Genomic DNA, 24,387 nt, shown 5'->3' with positions numbered 1-24,387 from the left:
AATTTAGATGCTAAGAGGCTAGATCACCATCCCCAGTGAGACTCTGTGGAAAAACATGACTACTGGCTGTGTCCATGTGTAAAACCTGTAGAGTTAATATGTTGATACGTTCACATCCCTCATTTGGCTGGAACTTTAAAATATGTTCAAATCTGCCTCCAACTTATTTATTATGAATCTGAGAAATCAAGTTTCATTCTGTAGCCTAAGAGGGTTTCTGCGCCCGAGTGAGTTCTCGTCAGACGACATTTGAACAACAGCATTAAAAGCTTGTTGATTTTTTTTTTTTTACCAAATGTATTGATCAGAAATGTTGCAGGACCTTGACTAAGTATTAATTTGTGAGAAAAATGAAGCCTATTTGGTTTTTCCTCTTGAACGAATGATGTTCTGAAACAAACGGAACCTTTGCTTCTAGTTTTTGTTCGGCAGATGAAAGTGTTGAAATGAGCCTTTGTGTCCGACTCCTACAGACTAACGTAACTTCCGAGGCTTTTGAATTATGTTTAATAAAAAATTTACTTCTGAAGCATGAATAAGTCACACCAATGATTAAAATTAGATTGCACCTTGTGTGCTCGTGTGTGGTTACTGTCGTAGTTGTTCAAATTTTTCTCTAGATAACTTCCGCCCTCTTTCAGTTTCCAGATGACGCATTTTAAGCCACAAAATGAAGATGCAGACTATTTCATTGTTGTGTAAATGAGGGAGATTAAATCTCCCTGTTATCTCTTTTATACGGTGGCATTGGAGATAAAGTGCCACACTAGACCCAACAACCAAAAGCTTAAAGTGGTTAAAAACAAAAAACTAAACAAGAAAAACTGCCTCTGATCACAGTCAAAGAAAAATGCAACAGAAGTGTTAAAAAAAAGTTTGAAGACAATTAATTCTCTATGTATTTGGACGTATACATGTTTAATATAAATGTCAACAATACAGAATGTTTCAAATGCTATTAGGGTTGAAAACAACAATTATTTTAGTAATTGATTGTTCTGACAATTGTATAAAATTTTTATACAATTAGATGAAAAAAAAAGATTTTTTTTATGCTATTGTATAAAAAAAACTTACGTTTTTTTTTTTTCAATAGCAGAAATGCATTAACAGATGCAAGTAAGCAAATAATTCAATACAGTTTGGTCTTTATTAGAGTCTGTATACTTCAGACGATTAATCGATTACTAAAGTAGTCGATTATTTCAACAATCGAGTCATCGCCATAAATCCAATTAATCGCTTCGGCCTTAAATAATAGGAAAAAACTATAAAACAGAAAATACCTTCCAAAATGTCCTTTTAAAATGTAACGACAACAAAAACAATTTCTGGAAAGGAATAATTCAGAATGCCCCTTTATTGGTTCCAACATAAAACAATTAAAGTTGCAGCAGTTTGAAGGATGCTAAGCTTCAGATATTGGTGTCAGAAGTGAAAACAGTGGATTGGTGCATCCCTACTAAAGACTTCCAGAGTTATTTCTCTGAAGCGGAAATGAGCGCTGCAAGATGACAGTGATCCGAGTTCTGGGCCTAGTCAAAGCCTGGATTTTCAATCTTGCTGAGATGCTGTGGGGTGACTTTAAACGAGCCGTCCGTGCAGCGCTCAAACATCTCACAGCTGGAAGTAAGGACTTTCCTCGGCCTGATGTCGGACGGTAGATGTCTCACTGAAGTTACGTTAGCCAAAGTAGCTAAGAGTAACTAATACTTTTAACTTTTTCCTCGGCTACACAATGCATTTTAATATATTTTCTTTGATAACTTTAAAAAATAGTACTTTTTGGTTTTTAAGTGAAATCAAACCTTAACCAGAGAGAGAGAAAAAAATAGATTTGGCATTAATATTTGAACATTAAGGAACTGAGTGTTTAATAAGGGATCCTAATTTTTTCACTCTACTGTACTTCCTAAACACCAGCCATATTTTATAAAAGATTACTTTAGTTTTCAACCTATCAAACGGCGCTTCACAAGTTCACCCTTTATCAGAACAATGTGTATGTCTATAGGAAAGTATTTGGTGATTCTGAGTTAAATTCACAGACCCAATATGAACTATTTCACACTTTTCCACCCTTATTCTTTCTTTTCTTTTTTTACAACACAGTCTTCCAGAACAATGAGCTGGAGCTGGAAGACAATGTCATGCATCAATTAGCATGTTAATTAAGTCATCACTAGCGTTTGCAGTCTGCTCTCCACCAGCTTATTTATATCCATTTGATTCTCTCCTGCTCTCTTTGCTCACATAAATATTTTAATGAGGCCCGATTCCTAAGAAAACAACAATTGTTGGTATATTTTTCAGTTTCTGTTGGGAGATGAAGGCTGAAAGAAAGCTGCTTGAAATGAAGCCTGAAGTTGACAGATCAGTTGGATTGTACATTTGTTTTCAAAATGTGAGCAATCCAATGTCATTGACCACAAATTTCATCTGTTTCTGGCTGAAATTTGGGAGTTCAGTATCCATCTACGTGATATTTTTTGTGGAACATAAATTATCAAAAATAATTCTTAGAAAGTTTGCTTATTGTAGTTTTTTTTTCGTAGAGCATTCTGACATATAAAAAGAAAATGCAGCATGGGAAGCTGAAACACCTCAGGGCAATGCTACATGACGCTATTGGCTAGCTTTTGCCAAACAACCAATCCTCGAGCGGCTTTCTTTTCCCTTGACGCTGATTGGCTGTTTCCCCAAAGACTGAATATGAAGAAGTCTATAGATGTTAAGCAGATATTATCTACTTCGGTCTACTAAGGTCTAAGGATCAGCCACTGTCCTCTTTGACCGTTGGCCCCGCCCACCAGGTCATGTCTGCACGTTTGCAGTTAACAATAGTCACCCCATTGCTGCCAACTCAGTGACTTTCTCGCTTTGTTTAGCAACATTTTGCACAAAAATATTGGTATCGGCCAAAATCAGAATTGGCAGGTCAGGCTTTTTACAGATCGGCGATCGGCCAGAAAACCACAATCGGTGCAGCCCTAGTGCTTATTAATAGATGTTCAATGTTGTCTTAAATACACCGGATTTAGCAGAATGCAAATTTCCAACCATTGTCCCATCCGACAGATGCAGGATACAAACGTTCATAAAGTTTCCTGCATGAAAATAAGAAGCACAGAAAAAAACAAATTAAAACCATCGTCTGACACCGCAGACGCTCCGTTCGGATCTATAGAAATCGAGTTTGTAGCAAAGTTTCCGCTAAACACACAAATTCCACCATCGACATGACTGCAGCGCAGCTCAAATCTCCGAAAGCGAATTTCACACCGCATTGTGGCCTCATCATTCTTCGCTGCGTGGCTTTGACGGCCCGCCGCGACACGTCGCCGCTCTAAATAAAGCCACATTACCGCTCCCCCCCACCCTGCGACAGCAGCGTGCTATTCTCCACAGATTCAATTACGGCGTGACGGGGACCACAGCAAGATGAGAATTATTACTTTGCCATTAGCGGACAAAAAAGAAATCTAATCTTTGCCATGGAATTGTGATGTTTTTCCTTTTTTTTTTATTTCTTTTTTTTATTTTTTTATTTACTCATCCGAGCAGAGTCAGACCCGGAGCCCACGCTCGGGCTGAAAAGCTGGAAGGTTTACCTTAGCAGCAGGAACAGGCTGGGTGACAGGAAGGTGTGGAGTACACATGCTTCTGATAAGACTGTGGGGTGGTGTGTTTGCTGAACTGACGGGTGCAGAGGCACAACATGCAAATTATTTAGTGTAGAGTTTCACCTCTGCTTTCATAGGAAAGCATTTCAGCGTTAATGTTCGGTTTGTATCCACGGTTTTTCTACTTTTTTCTCACATCGCTGCGAATGGAAAGGATTATATCTCACTGACGCGTCAGGATGCACGAGTCTCTTTAAGTAGAATACTTTTATCACTCTTAAATTTATGTGGACAGTCAGTAATGATCAGAAATCCTTGATTTCACATATAATGAAACAAAAGGCACCAATTCACTGCAAAACTATATCCATTCTCCGGATTACAATAATTGCATGAACAGACCAAGATGGCGGCGCGTGAACAACGCGAAGCTCAGCGTCTCTCCAGAATCTGCTCTTTAGTGGTTTTTTATCTATTCATGACTGGACTTTTTTTTCAGAATTGCACAGTGTTGCTGCACTACAGCAGACACGAACTTCTGTACCTTTGGAGCTACAATTTTGACTCTATGATCGCCGATCTCCGACTCATCCCAGAGATCTCCAGAACACCGGAGGCTGTTCACTTCTCCCGGCTGGGTGGAAGTGTACGCAGGCCGCGACGAGAACGTAAACAAAGGCGGGGTAAGCGTGGAGGGGTGCGAGCTAGGCTAAAGCTAACACCACATCGGCTCCCTTTACCCAGCATTTTCCTCGCCAATGTCCGTTCTCTGGCTAATAAAATGGATGAGTTACAACTATCCATCACGAGTGACAGACGGATTATGGACTCAAAGTCATGTTTTTCACCGAAAGATGGCTAAACAACAGCTGCCCGGACAATGCTATCCAGCTAAGTGGACGCCACACACACCGAGCCGACAGGACAGCAGATGACTCCGGCAAGACCAGAGGCGGAGGTTTGTGCATTTATATTAACAAAGCTTGGTGCACAGACTCTGCTACTACCGAGAGTCACTGCTCACAGAATGTGGAGTTTTTAATGGTCAAATGCAGACCTTATTACCTCCCAAGGGAATTCACCTCGATCATCCTCACTGCCGTGTACACCCCCCCGGATGCTAATGCCAAGCTAGCCATGAAAGAACTCTATGCGGCTATTAGCAAACACCAAACCAAATACCCTGAGGCTGCTTTTATTGTTGCAGGTGATTTCAATCACTCCAACTTGAAGACAGTTCTTCCCAGATTCCACCAACATGTCTCCTGCCACACCAGAAGAGACAAGACCCAGGACCATGTCTACTCCAATCTGGCTGGAGCCTACAATGTGACACCCCTCCCCAACATCGGACAATCAGACCATCTCTCCCTGTTCCTCACACCTCGGTACTTACCACTCATCCAACGTGTGAAACCTACCGGGAGACGCTGTGCTCCAGGACCGGTTCAGGAATACAGATTGGACTATTTTCCACCATACAGACTTGGATCAGTACACCTCATCTGTACTGAACCATATTTACACCACCATAGAAAGTGTCACCACCTGCAAACGCATTACCATGTACCCCAACCAGAAACCCTGGATGAACTGAGACGTTCGTCTCCTGCTGAAGGCCCGCAACATCGCCTTCAGGTCAGGGGATGCACAGACTTACAGTGCAACCAGGGCTGAGCTGAAGAAGGGAATCAAGAAGGCCAAACACCACTACAAAAGGAAGGTGGAGGATCATTTTTCTAACGCCAACCCCCGACGTATGTGGCAAGGCCTTCAGATTCTCACAGACTACAAGAAACCCAATACCACCCCCGCTTCTACTGATGTCTCCTTCCTCAACGAACTTAACAACTTCTATGCTCGTTTTGAGAGAGGGAATACCACAACTGCAACCAAAGCAGCTACCACCCCAGGCCAACAGCCACTGACTTTCCTCCCCACTGACGTAGGAGCGGCTCTGAGCAGGATTAAATCCCACAAGGCTGCGGGTCCTGATGGCATACCTGGACGTGTCCTCAGAACGTGCTCTGGGGAGCTGGCAGGAGTGCTGACGGACATCTTCAACCTGTCCCTGGCCCACGCTGTGGTACCGACCTGCTTCAAGTCTACCTCCATCGTCCCAATCCCCAAGAATCCCAACCCAACCAGATTCAATGACTACTGCCCGGTAGCCCTTACCCCCATCATTACCAAGTGCTTGGAGCGGCTGGTCCTAGCACACCTCAGATCCTGTCTCCCCCCCACACTAGACCCCCACCAATTTGCATACAGGCAGAACAGGAGCACAGAGGATGCAGTCTTTATAGCGCTGCACTCTGTCCTTTCTCACCTGGACAGTAAGAACACTTACGCCAGACTGCTGTTCTTAGATTTTAGTTCAGCATTCAACACTGTCATCCCATCACAACTCATTACCAAACTCACAGACCTCGGCATCAGTTCACTCATGTGTAACTGGTTTCTCGACTTCCTGACCAGTCGACCTCAACATGTCCGGCTGGACAACCACTTCTCATCCACCATCATCATAAACATCGGAGTGCCACAAGGCTGTGTGATGAGTCCCTTCCTCTACTCCCTCTTCACCTACGACTGCAGACCTGTCCATGGCTCTAACGCCATCATCAAGTTTGCAGACGACACCACGGTGATCGGCCTCATCAGAGATAATGACGAGGCCGCTTACAGGGAGGAGGTAGACCGTCTGGTTGAGTGGTGCGACAAAAACAACCTGCAGCTGAACACCGAGAAGACCAAGGAGCTTATCGTGGACTTCAGGAGGAACGCTGACCTACATCCACCCATCCACATTAAGGGGACAGTGGTGGAGCGTGTGGACACCTTTAAGTTCCTGGGAGTCCACATCTCCGAGGACCTGACTTGGACAACCAGCTGCTCCAAACTCATTAAGAAGGCACATCAGCGCCTCTTCTTCATGAGGACCCTGAGGAAGAACCACCTGTCCTCAGAGATCCTCACGAACTTCTACCGCTGCACCATTGAGAGCATCCTCACCAACTGTATTGCAGCTTGGTACGGGAACTGCTCTGTCTCCGACCGGCAGGCGCTGCAGAGGGTGGTGAAAACTGCCCAGTATATCGCCGGGGCACCGCTCCCTGCCATCAAGGACATCTACAGGAAGCGGTGTTTGAAAAGGGCCGGGAAAATCACAAAGGACTCCACTCACCCAGCACACACACTCTTTTCCCTCCTGCCCTCTGGGAGGCATTACAGAAGCCTACGGACCAGAACCACCAGGCACCAGAACAGCTTCTTTCCCACAGCTGTCACGCTTTTGAACGCCTCCTGACATAAAACATAAACTATAAATACTGTACTCCCCTATCCTCTCATACAACAATAACACATGGACTATCCTCACACACACACACATCACGGACTGTTTTCTTCACACACACATACAACCTGTAAATTTTATCTGCCATTATTTATCTATAATCCATTCCCTAACATTCTTGTATATTCTGTATAATCTGTATAATCTGTGCATATAGCTCCCATATTTATATTTATACACAATATCTATATCTCTTGCTATAACCCCTTATAGTCCATACATACATAGTCTTGTACATCTGTAAATAAATATTTATATCTCGTAGAGCACTTCTGGATAGATGCAAACTACATCTCAATGCTTGTACTTGTGACAGTGCAATGACAATAAAATTCTATTCTATTCTAATTATAGAGCAAACATCCTATGTTAATCACCCTAACATGTTTTAGTTATTAAGTGGAGAAGACAAAAAGCCATGAAGTCTAACCACTTAAAGGGAATGCTCAGGCTAGTTTCAGCTGAAAGTGCTGATAATATAAAATGGATTCTTTCCCTTTCTCTCTAGCTGCGCTTCCATTACAAATGTGCTCAAAACATTTTTCAGTATTCCACTAATGTTGAAAGAACACAATTTGGCAATTGTGGTGTTTACATTAAGTAAGAAAATCACACTTTGATGAGTTTGTTCATGCGGTAAGACTTCTTACCTCGTCTTCTTCTTCTTCGTGGTTTGCATCACCTGCAACATCCGATTGTTGTTTTTGTGACGTGAAATAAACCAATTATGATCCACACGGAGAAACCCCCTACCTCACCTTCGCAAAAAAGTTTTATCGAAGAACGACACTCTTCAAAATTGCTGCGTTTCCATTAATCAAACTTATCAAAATGTCCAATTGCGCAATTACATGGTCAACAGAAATGAAGCTTCTCTCTTTTGGTTTTCTTTTTCCTTACACACACATTTTCATCAAGAAACATATACAGTATGTATGTAGGGGTGTGTATGTGTGTGTGTATACTTTGTTCTTCCTTTTCTTTTTGTAAAAAGAACAAACGCTTGTATTAGGTAAAAGGCAAAACAGCACATATATTTTTCTTGACGAAAATGCACGTATAAGAACAGAATCAAATTTTCACATTTTAAAGAAGTCCTCTCTCACACACAGAGGTCAGAGTGTCTTTTGGGTCACCATAGCCACGGTTTACAAGAGGACAGAATATCCTGAAACAACGCACAGATAACAACGCTACTGTCCTGAAAAGTGTTTCTAAGTTGAGGTCTGGGGCCTGCTGGAAGAGGAGAAAATGACAGAATAAGATATATATTCATGTGCATTAGCATTTTTACAAAATTTTTAAATATTTTATCATAACAGCCTCGTTGTTCTAAATAAGAAATTAGAGTGGATCAGAATTGTTCCACAGAGGGGAAATTCAGCAAAGTGACAGGCAATCAAAGCAAGTAGGTTAACGCAAAAATAGAATATTTAAAAACTGAAGAAATACTAAAATAAGGAAAGAATTTTCAACATAAATACTGTGCAGATATTAAAGTGAAGACTGGAGACTTTTTTTTCCTCCCCGCCCCCAACAGTCTGGGTCAGAAAAGTGAAGTGTTTATTTCTGTGTATTCGTCAGCAGGTTCAAAGTTGGTTTTTGTGCGTTTTTGAGGGAGTTGAACTAAAACACAAAGGATCTCTAAAACCAAAAGTCTAAATGGAAAGAAAATCTGTTCAAACAGAACACAAGAACAAATGAAGAAACTCAACAGGGAGGAATGAACGTATATGGCAACACCATACTAGCAATAAGGAACACAGAGAAGTGAACTGAATATGGCAAGACATTTTGAACATAAATAAACCACAGGGATTGTTACCTGTCAGTTTAGGTGGATGGATGGTGATGTCTCAGTAGGTTTGCTGTTCTTTATTACTACTATTTGTATTTTCAGATGATGAACTGAACGTCACTCTTAGGGTTTATTGTATCATTTATTGTTATAAATGTCTTATCTTAAGAGTTTTGATTACCGTTGCCTATTAATGTTCAAGAAAACCCAAAATTGTCTGTATTATTGGGATTGTAATTCTTTTTCTTTTCTTTTTTTTATACTGTTTTCTCTAGTGTTTATTCAATGAGAGCATCAATGAATTTGATTTGGTAACAAAAGCATTGTGCCATTTTATAGCTTAATCAAGTAACTTTAACTTCAGTTTGTATAAGAATGCTGTAAAAAATGTCTCTTTAAGAATCTCCTGCCGTTTCTGAAACTCCTCCTTCAGGAAGTCATCACAACATGGCTCCTCTGAGCTCGTTTAATGAGTTCAGCTGACGTTCGGTTCCATCAGGTGTTTGCTAATTGCTGCTGGCTGGTCTGAAGGAGCCGAGTGTGGAAGTTCACTGAGAGGCGCAAGCTTGGAAATTTGGAAGCCGCAGCTCCAAGGAGGAGCTTCGTCCTTGAAGGCGGGGCTAGGTCCGCCCAGGCGTTTTGTACAGCTGAATGGTTGCCATGGGTGATTAAAAGATTTCTCAAACATGCATAAAAGAATCAAGGCAACACTCCATGTATGTTTTTGATGAGGGAATAACATTATAAAATCCAAAAGCTACACAAATCCAAACAAAAAGTTGATTTTACATAACACTCCCCCTTTAAGCACAACATTCAGTTTTCTTGTCTTGTAACATCCTGACAGAATACATTGAATTTTGTGGTTGTAATGTGACAAGATGTGGAACGATGAGCATGAACATTTCTGTGGGGCAGTGAATTCACATCACAATGCAACCAAATCCTGTAAAGCCTTAATCAAAGACTCCTGAGATTGCTGAATAGCATTGGCTTATTGGCTGAAAGCCTGTTGTTTGTTCAGCCATTTGCGGCACCAAAATTGACTGTCATCACAAGAGACTTTTTTTTCATCTTCCTCTGATTGACAAGTGCAAGCTGTGTAGCTTTTGAATAATTAAATGTTTTCATGTATAGGCTTTTTGAAGCGCTAATAAGCCACTGAGGTTGTTCGATTTAAATTTGAAATGAGGTTCGTTTTTTTTTTTTTTCTAGTTCCAAGACATGAACATCAATAAGCAAAAGCATATGATGTCGCAGAAATGTGTTACTGTGTTGTTGTTTTTTTTGTTTTTTTTATTATTATTTTTATAAATGTTATCTTTTGGATGCTGGCTCTGCTTTATGTCTGTACGGAGATAAGACTTACATTTCCCACTCAAACAAAGAGCTTTTATCTTTAAAATGTGAAAATGCAGCTGACTTTATCGAGCTAAAATTGAGATGGCGGAATCGCACTTCATCTCCTTTGTGGCCCCGAAACGCACGGCGTAGCAGAGATAAGGGAGACAAATGAGAGCAAAACAATAAACACAACTGGCCTGCTAAACGCTCGCCTCGGGAACACAAACAATTAAGCGTGAATGGAAAGTGCAACACAAGGATAAAGAGATGGAACGGCAAATAAATCAATGCATGAAGACCACAGTGGTACTAAACAGGACTTGGTCGTTGCAGGACGGTGGACTGCAGACACACACACACACACACAAAAAAAACCTATTTGACCTGCTTTTAAATGTCAAGAACATGACAAGTGTCTGTATGAGAACAAGTTTGCGTGAATATGCAGGAGGTTTTGATTCGGCCTTTTTGTTTTATACAAAACTAGAGGAGCGAATCGAGAGGAGCTGCTGGTTGGTTTGAATGAGGATGTGTTCACATCAACCAGTGATCTAAACACCTGCTCTACTGATGTTCTGTTGGAGAGTTGGTGTGTGGGTCGCCTTTTCTTTTTAGCTGAACCGAAACACACCAAATTCTGCAGCACATCTACCTGTTAAGGTTCTCAAAGTCAAGCTGGCATAACTAACCATCTTCTCTCTTCCTTGCCATTTTCTTTTTGTTAAAACTTTTCCTAACTTCCTTATCTAGTTGTAGTGTCGACAAATAGTAGCTGCGTCACCTTTTCTTTTATTAATGTGTCTGTGTGTATGTATATATATATATATATATATATATATATATATATATACTGTATATAGATATACTGTATATACACACATTTACATTTAAGAGTTGGCATTTTATTTCTACAACTTGACAGCTAAAACCAATGCTAGTCATTGTCGGCAAGCAGTTTTTTTGCAATTCCAGTAACGTCTCCATGGATCGCTTTTTACAGTGCCAAATACTTAAACACACTACACAACAGCTATGTCAGAACTGGCCTCCTCTAAAACATATTCACATTTTTATTTTTCAAAGAATGTAACAGTTATTATGTTGTTGAACCGCCACATTATTGCTGTTCTTCTGTATGTTCCCTCGTCACACCAGAGCATCTTTTATCTTAGAAAAGTGAGGCTGTCTTGCACGTCTCGTCGTCTCATTATTCATATTTACTCAGCTGAATTGAGCATCAGTCAGGCTTAAAGTCTACAAGATGATGTATGCTTTGGCAGAGACCTTCATTAAGATGGATCTTAAACCGTGAAAGTTTAAATTCCCCTCTCGACTCATCTCAGCCAGCGATGAATCTGTGCAAACACGAAGGTTTTGCCCTCGTTTGCAAGAGCGTTATTACCGTAATGAGATGTTCCTGTGAGGCGACAAATGGCCAGAATGTTTTTTTTGCAAGCGCCACCTACACATCAAAAACATGTCGGAGAGCAGATAACCCGCGCTTGGTGCCAGCAAGCAACACCCTGAAGCTTTAAAAGCTCGTGTCCAGTTATTCCTCCTCCTCTTTATTGTTATTAATGTGTCCCTAAAAATTCAATTTAGGTTTCTTTTTTTTATGGGCACTCAATCAACTCTGCAGTCAGGCCTTTTTTTTTGCCCAGTGGACCTCATTGTAAATCAAAGAAAAACACAGGTCAACGGATTGATTGCCGTTTGGGCTGCAACAACACATAAAAAAAATAAATAAATAGTGTAGACACGGCAGAGCCAGAAGGGTGGATGTGGATGCTTTCCACGTGCGGTGTAGTGTTAAACATAGCTCTGTGTAAATGCAAACCCAAGGACCCATGGAGGTTGCAGAGAGGCGTGTTGCCCTAATGCTAACGGAGAACACTGTCAGGCAATTGGCTTGTTTACATTTCATCAGGGGATAATTCAGCAGGTCTACAATGCAAATGCGTTAGTTAAACAAAAGGGGACGATAACAGGGATTTTTCCATCAGCATTTTTAAATGACTCAAAGCGACCGGCTTTCTGCAGACACTTTAAGGATGAGCTTATAGGATCGTGTGATCGACCCTTTGCCTCGTTTGTTGACCCCTGAGGTCCCCGCTGAAAATAGGAATGAGGCACATTACCACCATGAGGCACGGCAAGGTTTTTAAAATTTGGAAAGCTTTCAAATTTACCATCACGCTGTCTCTGGTACTTAAATCGAATTAGAGTTTCTTTGACTGTATGGAGCAGAGAACACTGTAACGTGTGGTTACTGGTGCTCTGCAAAAATCAAGTTGTTTGGTTTTTTTTGGTCTACTTTCTAGTACGCTTGAAATTAGACAAAACTAACTCGCAAAAAATGGAAGCTTGTTTTATGCTAATAATTCCTTGTAAAAAAATGTTTTTTTACATATCTGTTGAAACTGTCTCTGTGTTGTGACAGCATGGTATGATACAGATAATCTATAAAAAAAAGAAACCAAGCTCCTCCTCCTTCTCCCAGGGCTAATTGGAGGCAATCAATCAGAACCAGGAGGAGCGCCTTAGTGCTGTCAATCATAATCTTGTGTGGCCCTGTTCATCGCCTCCATGCTCTCTGCTACACTGCAGTTAGCATTGCCTGTGGTGATTGCTAAGGCTAGTTAGCATGTGCACCAATGACTGCAGATGAACGGTTGTTTCTCCACCATTAGCACATTCCGCAGCGAGTACATGAGGGTGATTGACAGCACCCCCTGACTATGATTGGTTGTTTTTGGTCAGGAGGGGGATATTTTGTTTGACAGAGTGACTGTAACAGACAGCTGATGTTTAACACCAGAATGAATTTTAAGGTTTGACGGTAGTATAAGATTAGACATGTAAAAGGTCTGCTTTACTAAATATCTCTATGTAAGAAAATCTATTTTGATACAAGAACATCATAAATACTGTACAAGATATGATGCGCAGTGTTTTATATAATTATTACCCAGCTGAAAGCGCGCAGGCTTCTCTGAATGTTACCCAGTCAGGATTGTAAAGACCAACTGCGGTAGCAACAGCAGACTGAGGATGTGGAACCCACAGAGAGCTGAAATGCCGCTGACCTTTAAAGTGCTGCCTATTACATGCTGTGCAATCCAGCTGCACCTTCAATTGTTCGGCCATGTCATGAAACGCAGAGATTCTTGACACCAGACATTTAAAGTGGAAGTGAATATTAATTAGGCCAACAGTATCCGAGAGGCTGCTGGATAACAAACAGCCATGACATTAAAGCTGCTGTCGGTTACCGGTAGCCATGACACCACGCCGTTGTTGTTCCGCACTTCAAAAACGACCCACTACAATCCTGACTGCCCCCCTCAATGTGTTCTAAACATTTCTCAGCACTATAAGGATGAGTTGGCTCTACCTCTGGGGTAGCGATGCACGTCCTGTCAAGTCGGGAGTCCTGAAGCGGACCACCAACAAAATTTAGCACCTTAAAATATAATTGTTTGTTTTGACAAATAAATGTACCATGCAAATATTTCTATCATTTCTAAGTCTTAAAGTGGCAGTATTATGTGTTTTCCCGGCACATTGTGCCATTTTACAGCACAATCAAGTAACTGCTAACTTCAGTTATCAAAATGGTGTATATAACAAGTACAACTTAAAAGAAATTTTACTTTGTAAGTTAACACTTTGAAATTGGGCCTCTGTCTCTGTAAGAAGCTCCTGCTCGTTCTGAAGCTCCGCCTTCAGGAAGTCATCAAACGTCGCTCCTCTATTAACCCTTTAACCACGTTTCAGTTTCTTGAAAGAGCAGAAGTTTTTAAAGAGATGGAGGCTCAATTTCAAGGCGTTAACTGACAAATTAAAATTTCTTTTAACTCATATTTACTACATATAGCATTTTTATAACTGAAGGTAACACAGTTGATTGTGCTATAAACTGGAACTTCTTGCCCGGAAAATGCAAAATGCTGCCTCTTAAAAGTAGTCCAGAATAAAATAAACTGTAATTCGTGGCACTCGATCATCTAAATTGCTGAATCCTGACATTTGAATTCAAAAGTTAATTTTACAAAACACTGCCCCTTTAAGATTTTGGGGAGTTTTTTTTTTTCTTTTTTTTTTTAACATCTTAATCCATGTCCCAAAATTACTAATGAAGTCCACCGAAATCATGAATAAATTGGCGGTGTGGTATGTAAAGTTTACATACCTCTGTGACCTTCTGGACCTTAGTATGTGTTGTACACAAACCCTTTTTCTAACATCATTAGCCACTGTAGTGAACACTATTAAAACAGGAAGTAGTAAGCGTAGCAGCGACTTGCTCTGACAAGATTTTTTTTTTTTTTTTTACTGAAACTCCAACATAGAGAACAAGGATCAGATCAATTCTTTCCTTTCTGCAATGAGGATAGCCTGAAAAAGAACCATGTCAGCGTCTTTCTGCTGCTAATTTATCCCGCCTGCCTCTTCAGAGCTTCCAGACGGCCGTTTTTCAACACCAGGACCGGCTGTGCAGGTGCTGACCATTAGTGGATATGGTTTGCCATGTTCAAATACATGTCTGTGATGAATGGTGACCAACACGGCACAGTCTGCTGGCAGGCAAGCACTACCGAGCATCAGTGAATTGATGATCTGTCTTCTTCACAGACGGATCAACACAAAGCGGAAAACAGGCTTTCAGAATGGCTATAAATAAAAATCTGAATGTAAACAAGTAAATTTAAGAGCCTTTCAAGATAAAAATCTAAATCAAATTAACAGAGTAATAATAAATAGTAATTTATGACATATATGGTGGAAAAAAAAATCTAAAATCCACCAAAAATTTTAAATGATGCAATCAGAAAAAGAAAACAACATTAAGAGAAAAAAATTACCCAAACTCAACCCTGAATAGACGAGCCTTCAGTTTGTCCTTGAACAAGTTCGGTACACAGAAAGTGTGGGACCAACTTTTGCTGCAGTTACAATCTTTGTTTGCTGATTTTCTTTCCAGTAATCGCAACTTTTCCGCAAATCTGACCAAATCACATGAACATTTTCTGCATTCCCCTCTTTTCGGACCAATCACTGCAACTCCTCTGATATTGGTCAAAATTACCAGTTTTAGTTGGTCCCTTCTTAATTCAACTTCCTGTTTCACGGTATCTGTTGAAAGCCAAACCGAATGAAAGCATGCATGATGCTAAATGATAACATTTAGCCTTCCTATCTCTTTTTTTTTATTTTGTCCAAAAACCATTTTGAGATGTGATGTAGAACTTGTATATCGGATATGTGCAAATCCCACATTTGTCTAAAATGGCTAAAATGTTTTGGCTTTTTGGCTCTGGCTAAAAAAACTTTGCAGTTTTCGTCCAAATTAGCCTTGTAAGCTGAGTAAAGCTGCTGCATGCAGCATTTAAGTTAATCATTTGGATTAACTAAATAACATTTAGTCAACCTAATGTCAGTATAATATATTAAATTTGGTAACAAGAATATTAATATTGCTGTTACCCACTTTACATGAATAAACCCGGTTCTTTTTCAGTTTTGTTTCCATTGACCATATAATTGCGCGTTGACATTTTGAAAATAAATTTGCTTATGGGAAACATGGCAAAGCTGAAAAAAACTCATTTGTCAATAAAATGTTTTGGTGATGGGATGAGATGGTCTTCATCAAACTGATGGTCTGTATCAAAACTGGCTTATTTGGGCGTGCCGTGGTGGCGTAGGGGATAGCGCGACCCACGTTTAGAGGCCTTGAGTCCTCGACGCGGCCGTCGCGGGTTCGACTCCCGGACCCGACGATATTTGCCGCATGTCTTTCCGCGTCTCCTTCCCCATTTCCTGTCAGCCTACTGTCGTATAAGGGACACTAGAGCCCACAAAAGAGCCCCTGGAGGGGTTAAAAAAAAACAAAAAAACTGGCTTATTTCACAAAACTAAAATGGAAACATTTTTTGCATCACAAGAGTCACATGTCTGCCCTGTCGGAAACCATGAAGAAGACGACAACAGGAAGTAGTTGGCAACGCCATTGACAAACATGGCGCTGCATGTTTTTCAATGACTTGTCGCGTGAACAATCTTATTTAGGTGTGGTTTGAACTACGTGTCTTATTTAATGGAAATGCAGTTGCGAAATTGCGTTTATTCGACATAAGTGGAACATTGACAAAGTTCTGCACACATTTGTAATGGGAACGCAGCTACTGTTTTTTTCCGCTTAACTAAAGGAAATCTTTCCTGTCACTACGGAGCAAAGAGTCAGAATTGTCGCTTGGAAAACTTTTTGGAAAAAGTTCCACTAAAACCAGTCGTTTTAGGTTGCAACGATCACACGATGATGCTCTTCGTTAGTTTTCCTCAACACGGAGCTTTTTGTATCTATCTGAAAAGTTTAATTTGCACCTTTTTTTTTTCTTTTTCCCCCACGTGAAGTGTGAAAAACTTGTGGCCGATGTTTAAATTGCTACCTTTCAGCAACAGCTTTCCTCTTGTGCTCCTCAAAAATAGCCACATCTCACTGTCACATCACACTAAGCTATTAGTGTTGTTGCTTTTTCTTTCTTTTTCTCCACTGACTCGTTGTTTGCTACACCACAGCAGTCCCTTTCTGTCTCTTTGCGTTTTCAGCTTCAACCCGCCTACTGCGCTGCTGCGCTGCACAATAGATTAATCATTTTATTAAAATTCAATTTGGTGTTTAGTCATGAGCGTGACCCGTGTCTCACGGGAATATTCATTAACAGTAACTGACAACAAACTCAGCAGTCATGACAAGGAGACATAATGTGCGACTCCAAACAAGACACAGGCATCATCTGTGAGGGTGACGGCTGAACGAATGAGCAGCTAATACTTTAGCCAGGCAGGTGGGCTGCAGTTTAAAAGACACTTTAGCCGTTTGGGCCGTAAATACAATACAGAAAAAATTATTCATCAACAAAGAAAGATTAATAATCCAAGTTTGTGCCTCAGAGTTGTGCATTGTTTTGTTTTGTTTTTTATCTAAAATGAACACGGGAATGTTTTTTTAGCGTCAATCTGTTCGTCATCAGTTGAGTATGATGTGAGCCAGTGTAGATGCGAGAAAAAGAATACATTTCTGCAAGAAATGTATTCCCTGAACATGGGTTGATCATGTTCAGGATCAACCCATCCTGAACATGAAAAAAGTTCAATAAAACGGTGGCACTTTAAATGTGACAGCAAATTGTTCCTAGTTGATATTTATCAAATAATGGCTCAAGTCATTTTTTGACACAAGTTTGTTTTGTTTTTTTCACTTTTTTCTGCTTAAATCATCTTTTGCCATTAGAAAGTGGGTGATTTTTTTTTTTTGATTTTTTTTTTTTTAATTTATTTATTTTTTCCCCAAAATCACTTTTGACAAAAAAATAGACTTAGGAAGGTGGCAATATAATGAAGTTAAAAAAACGTGTTTTTTTTTTTTTACAAAAAGAACATGTAATTTTTGCGCCTCTGAATGACTTTTTATTTGTGTGACTTAAAAATGTCTCTGGATTGTTTTGGCGTTTTGCGGGTTAAAAACCTCTGTTTCCAGTGCATAAGCAATCCAATTTATTAGCTCCGAAGGGCCAGAACATCCATTTATTTTGTTTCAAGTCCATCTGCCGTGAATACTTTTCTCGAGCCGGGGCAGAGAAGCAGACAGCTGAGGTGATGTAGTTGAATATTGAATGAACCAATTTAAAATATCTACCTCCTTAGAGCAGTTGAAACACACGCACACACACCCCCGCACACACACCCCACACACACACAAGTAAGTGAATAAGCATCCACAGAGTCCACTTATCAACACAAGTGAGGGCGTCTCTTAGTGCCCTCAGAGACGGGAGTTATTCTTGCATCGACCCCTCTGGCAGGAAGCGGAAGGATGTGTGTGTTCTTCGACAGAGCTCTAAAAGCAGGAAGGCGAAGAAAAATTCTTGGTAATTTCCATCCGTCGGCTTCAAATGAATAACGTTTCAGTGGCCCTGAGAAGACAATAATGGAAAGATTTAACAAAGAAGGCTTGACACTGACTCGCAGTGAAGGTTTTCGAAAGAAAAATACAGATTTTTTTTCTTTTTTATTTCATGAACGGCAGAGATTTACAATTACACAACCGAAATTCCTTATTTTTCAATGTGTTCTTCTCAGCAGAGTTGACGCACCTTAAGTTCTCTGAAAAAGCTTAGTGCATATGTGACCAACTCGAGGCCCCGGGCCCGTCGCAGCTTTTTATGTGGCCCTTTAAACTCCTAATTACATCAATAAGTCCTTCCAGTTTTTCACAAATCTGCAAAATTCACACAAAATCAAGTCTCCACTTGTTTTTCTCTGATTTTACTGCATTTATTTTTCAAAATTGCTCAAAAACATTGAGTTTAAGTGACAGCTGCCTCAGCCTTACTTGATGTCAAGTTATAATTAATAACGTGAGTAATAAAAAAAAAAGCCACATTTAACATCATACATTAGTGCAAATATAAAAATTCCTTATAGACATTTCTAAATAGGCACCAGAAAATCTGCAAATCTGATTGCAAAAAAAGAAAAGCATTAAAACAATCACAAAATTCTGGAGGAACAGCTATTTATTGATATTTTAATATTTTAACAATTTAATTGGGTTTTATCAAAATATTCAGTCACAACCGGTCCTTCAAGAACATTCAGATTTTTGATATGGCCCAAAATGAAACTGACTTTGATGCCCTGCCTTGGCGCCATCACTTCACTCTTTTATACAGGCAAAAACTACGCCTAGGCGTGGATGGTCAAAATGAAAAGCACTATATAAGTCCAGTTCATTTAACAGTTAGGACTGCCGTGTCCTTGCCATCATACTCCACCAAGCTGTTACTGATTCCAGATCTTTGGCTGCTCTTGCAAACTGTCCTTTTTGATGCGTCTGTGTGTTCATAAACAAAAGTTGAATCATCAAGAATGCCCAAAAATGCTGTTAAAATGTCCAAAATGAAGCTTTGTAATCTTGCTAAAGCTTTGTGTTTATTCCCTTTTGTCCTTTCTAATTACATTTCTCCAAACTTCGATGTTCCATGTTCCCAGTCCTGCTGATTTTCATTTTGCTACCTCGTTGAGGTTTGCTGTAATAACTCTCCACTTGTGGCTTTATACCTCTTTTGACAGCACCAAGTCTGTTGCGCAGATACAACCATATCCTTTGAGCACAAGAATATGTCACATTCGAGGAATGTGACATATTGAACTTGTCATCAACAATAAATAGCCTTGGCCAATGATGCCTCTCGCCAGCGGTTGTTCTGACAGGCCCAGGCTGAAAATGTCAGGGTGTTATATAGCCGTCATCTCGGACTCGGTAATGAGGGAGATGATTCTGCTCAGGCCAGAGCTCCCAAATAGGTAACGCTAGTCACACAAGGGGGTCGGACTCGTGTTTCAGGCTTTGTGTGTCACTTCCTACTTGTGACCGAAGCCAGCTGCCATTGTCAAACTGTATTCCCGCCAATTACTGTCCCAGTTTGAGAGAAAATTGTTGGGACAATAATGGGGATGCCTCGGCTGCTCTGCCAAGAGGTAATTGCCTGGCTCCATACGGACGCTGGATTGTACCGAGTCGCTTTTTGGGGTGGCGGAACAAGGTGATGGAGGACAATTTAAGCATTTTTCTCTTTTCTGTCTTCTTGTATTTTTTTTATGTAAAATCTGTGGCTCTGCTTATATTAAAAGTATCATACCAGTTTAACTTTTCTACATTTTGCTATGTGACAACCACAAGGTTTTAGGAGATTTTATGTGCTGGAACTACAAAAAGTAGTTCACAATTGTGAAGGGGAATAATACATGTATCATATCTTCTGTACATGGTTACAAACATTTGTTAAAAAGAGAAATGTTGTCCCCTTATGTACTCAACCATCTACACCACAATACACTTCTGACACAGTCTGCAAACTACCAAAAAAATGGCCGTCCGACTTAATGGCACGGAGCAAATTTGGCAGAGTTAAATCAACACTGTGCTGAGTAAATTTAATTTCATTTGAAACCAATTTCTTGTTGAAATAACTTTGAAAGAGTTAAATTAATACCAATTCTGAAAAGGACAAACTAGACTCTGCACAGTTGCTGTGCTTCCTTTGACTATATAATTGCACAATTTGACATTTAGAAAATAAAATTGTTTAATGGAAACACATCAATTTTGAAAAAAAAAACAAAAACAAACTCATTTTCCGATTTCTGACTGTGTATTAATCGGGTTATTTGGCAAAACTGCAATGGAGACACTTTTTTTGCATCACACGAGTCGCTTGATGAGCAACCGGATGTTGCTGCTGGCGCAAACCACAAAGAAGAAAATGACAGGAAGTGGTTGGAGGATGATGGCATGGGATGTTTTTTAGTGACTTACTGCATGAACAAACTTATTCACGTGTGATTTTTTTTTTAAATCGCGTTTCTTATTTAACAGAGTCACCGCAATTGCCAAATTTTGTTTTTTTCAACATCAGTGGAATATTGACAAAGTTAGCAAACATTTGTAATAGAAACATGCTGCTAATGTTGATTTAACTCTAGTTGTGCACTCTATAAAGCTAGTCTTTATAAGACTAAGCCCTTTGGAAGGCCATGTAGAAGAAGTTGCTGTGGTCATATAAGGCCAACATGGAACTTTTCTGAATAGAAAGTAATACAACTAAATGTAGTGTAGTCCAAGAAGAAAACCTATTGGAGGATTCTCGTCTGTTGGGTGTAAAAGTTGCAGGACAGGTATATGTTTTGAGTTCTCAAGAACTAAATCCTAACTGTGTCTCTAAAATGCTCTCAGACCAATTTGTCAGCAGCTGCATTTCTGTTGACCATAAATCTGTGCAAATTGGGATTACGAAAATACATTTGTTTAATGGAAGTGCACCGATTTCGAAAAACCTCGAGGTTTTCCAGTCGAAAGTTTTTGCGCCGGGATGAGCCGTATCAAAATGTGTGTATTTTGCAAAACTGCAATAAAAACACTTCTTTCGCATCACGTCAGTTTGCAGCTGCAGCGAAAGGTAGTTCTGCAAGGCGTTGGAAAAAAAGGGATGGAATGCAAATGCACAACTCTGTTTCCAGATTTTATGGGGTAAAAAAATTGCAAAAATCTACTATTTTGTGTTGGCCTCTCACATCAAACTGCAAGCAAGATTAAAGAGTGGGGTTATAATGTAAGAAAATGTTAAAAATAAAAAAATAAAAAGCCCAAAAATAAAAAGCCCAAAATAAAAACACAGCAATATACTTTTGCTGTGTTTCATACGTATCTCCCTAAGTAGTTTAAGCAAGTTGGAGGGAATCTTATCAAGTAAGACACAAACTCTTTTTCTGAGGCCTGCTTGTGTATTTATTTCCCATCTTTGATAGTTAAAGACTCGCTGAATTGTCCAGGGACACAGGAAGATGACAAACTCGATCCATAAATGGGGGGGAATAAAGAGGGGAGATGTGAGCGAAACGGCTCTTGAATGAAGGATGTTTTTGTCTGTCCCTCCAGGATGAACCAGGCTCCTACCAGTGGATTCGAGGAGGATGTCGGAACACGCACCACTCACCATGTCATGTACCCAGAAAGCGCCATAGACTTGGACAACACCACCAGCCTGGTTCTGATCCCGTTCAAGACTCTGGACCTGCAGTGGGTCATCAGTGCTCTGACCACTGGCGCTATCACACAGTAAGAGCTGTGAGAGAAGCTGAAGCCCCACTAAGCTACGAGTTGGTTTTCAAATATGAACAAAAGATAAAGTGTGACGTAAAAGTCAAACCCAAGAAATCAGCTAAATTCAGCGTCAACAGGTCAAACGGATTAGAAATCACGTTAGAATCGGTTTCTACGCATCTGTGTTTGGTATTATCGCTGGAAAAGCAATAAAGCAACACAGTAATTATCTGTTCAGAAATTTGTGTAACAACATGATCAGCAAAAATTGAGTAGGTTTATTCATCCTACTTTTTTTTTTTTTTTTTTGCTTTGTTTCAAGTTTTTGTTATAATGAATATTTTTACAGGTAGTCATTAAGTAAAACAAAAATGTTTGTTTCTCTCTCTCGGTGTGAGAAGAAAAAAAAAAAACTAGTTTTCATTACCCACTTTCTCACTGCCAAGCTGCAGAGACATCATCATGCATGCTGCATGTATCTCACTCCCAGAATCATTTCCACTCCTCTAACACCAGATTGCCATCCAGTCACACTCTCCTGCTTTTTCTATCCGTCTCTTTGCCACAACAAGGATAATCACTTTGATTATTATCTTTTCTTCTTCCTCTTCTTCTTTTCCAGTACATTTCACCTTTAGCCGCTTCTCTCTCACTTACCCATAATCATTAGCTTAACTACCGGACACGCAGGAATAAAACGGAGCCGCTGCCAAGCAGAGCCGCGGCTGACGAATCGATCACGCCGCGATGTTAGATGGTGGGAGTTTCCGAGCAAATGTGGCTCATAACTGCAGAGTTGTCCCGCTGCCAGAGTAATCCGTCTGCATCATTAAATTTGAACTCCACCGGCAGAGATGTCGGCTTCAGCCCGGCGGCCTTCGGATCGCTGCGTGTTTTGCCGCGTTTTCAGTGAAACGGGGCTCCGAGTGTCGTAGGACTATTTGTCCACATTTGCATACCGAGAAGACATTTTTCATGCTAACTAAACATGGGCTCAGCAGCAGGTGCCGCACACACCTTTCTATTTAAACATTTAGTGTCTACACTTGGAGATTCACACCAGATGCTCTCGTGTAAAAAAAAAAAAAAAAAAACCCAGAAAAGACGAAAGAATGAGCTTTACTTTGGTATCTGCTTCGGTATCTGGATTTAATTGGCTACATACGCGCAGGCTTAATAAAAAAAGACACTGGACGTTCATTTTATTCACCATCTGTTACCTTTGAATGAAGCCATTTAGATGTGTTATTATTCTGGAGCTCTTGCTTAAAAGGAGGAAAATGACTTTGTGTGTATGTATGTCTCTTGCAGCACATATTTACCAGTTAGGGCCAGGATAAAGGCAAACAAAGATAAGGTGGGCTAAAATATTCTTATTAAACGTGTTTTCTCGATTAAAAATGCAATATAACTGAGTCTTTGTTTCTGCTATATTTTTATTTTTTTGTTTATTTCAGGTGTTAATTTATAGTCCAACTTTTTTCAAATACGTCCACGAGTCGTGGCTCGAAGGTCATGGACGATATCCGTCGACTGGCTTCCTCAGCTTGCTGCTTGCTCTCCACATATGTGACGAGGTAAGCGACACTTCTCCGGTCCAGCAGCATCATCTGTCTGTACGGTGCTGTTCTCATGTAACTCATTTTTTGTCCAACAAAGGTAGCAAAATGACATGGATCTATACTGAGCTACACTGCTTTCCGAAAATATTTTTACTGCTCGGACCTCAGTAATGGCACCGACTGCGAATGACGTCACGTTTGCTCTTTAATTTTTGCTATCACGCTAGTTGCACAGGTGTTGGGACAAACGGTATGGCAACATTTGAAGTGCGTGTAACTTTGGAAGACGACGACGTTCCGGCAGCTTCATTTCCACATACTTTGCCAAAGAAACACAGTGTGGAACCACTTAAACATTTGTTGAAATTGTAGAGGACTTAAAGTGAGCGGAAAGAAGGCAGTGTAGGTTGCTAGCGCAAGGTAATTTAGTGCTATCAGACACTAGAGAACTCTGATCAGGAATTTGAGCAATACCCACTTTCATGCTCGGGAATAGAGGTGGGTAAAAACATTGATTTATCAATGGATTGCAATAAATTTTTTTCTTCTTCTATGTACCCTGGTAAAAACCAGCCTCTTGTTCTATGCTTTACGTCTCACAGCGAGTCTGGAGTCTTAACTATTGAGAAACGATTACTTCTTGGAGGCTTGGACTTTAAGGTTGGAAATTTCACCCAAAAGCTACCATTTAGCTGTGACGTATGTAATGCTCCAGTTTAACGCTAAGAAACTTACCAGAAATTGCCTCCACTCAATATTTGGAAGTGTGGCCAACACGGACTGAATGACTTTGTTCACTTCCTCTGCTGTCATTGCTACAATTCTAAAGCAGCGCAGAAAATTAATGTCGTCGTTCACAACTTCTCCTTCTGTTCGCTGATTGACGCGGCAGAAATTCTTCGGGAGAAATCCAGGTCAATGAGAGAAAGGCCAGATGGAGCTGTGAAGGGAGATGAGAATCGAGTTGAATTGTGTAGGAAGGCAGTGACCAGACTACATTGTGACATGTTAACAAAATTGATGGAAATAAAAAT

The 24,387-nt window shown here is 40.3% G+C and overlaps 1 protein-coding gene across 2 annotated transcripts in view; it reads left to right on the top strand.

Moving 5' to 3' along the window:
* The window catches only part of LOC116731335 (CMP-N-acetylneuraminate-beta-galactosamide-alpha-2,3-sialyltransferase 1-like), a 101,395-nt gene that overhangs the window by 73,290 nt on the left and 3,718 nt on the right, over positions 1-24,387 (top strand). For both annotated transcript variants that reach the window (XM_032581065.1, XM_032581066.1), the window contains exons 4-6: positions 21,627-21,806; positions 23,103-23,148; positions 23,249-23,368. In XM_032581065.1, coding sequence (XP_032436956.1) covers positions 21,627-21,806; positions 23,103-23,148; positions 23,249-23,368 — 346 coding nt within the window. The remainder of the gene's footprint in view (positions 1-21,626; positions 21,807-23,102; positions 23,149-23,248; positions 23,369-24,387) is intronic.

Source organism: Xiphophorus hellerii, chromosome 13, assembly GCF_003331165.1.
Source record: "Xiphophorus hellerii strain 12219 chromosome 13, Xiphophorus_hellerii-4.1, whole genome shotgun sequence".
In the NCBI taxonomy this organism is placed as follows: Eukaryota; Metazoa; Chordata; class Actinopteri; order Cyprinodontiformes; family Poeciliidae; genus Xiphophorus; species Xiphophorus hellerii.
The sequence above is the reverse complement of the archived record's forward strand: the minus strand, read 5'-3'. Positions and strand labels throughout refer to the sequence as shown.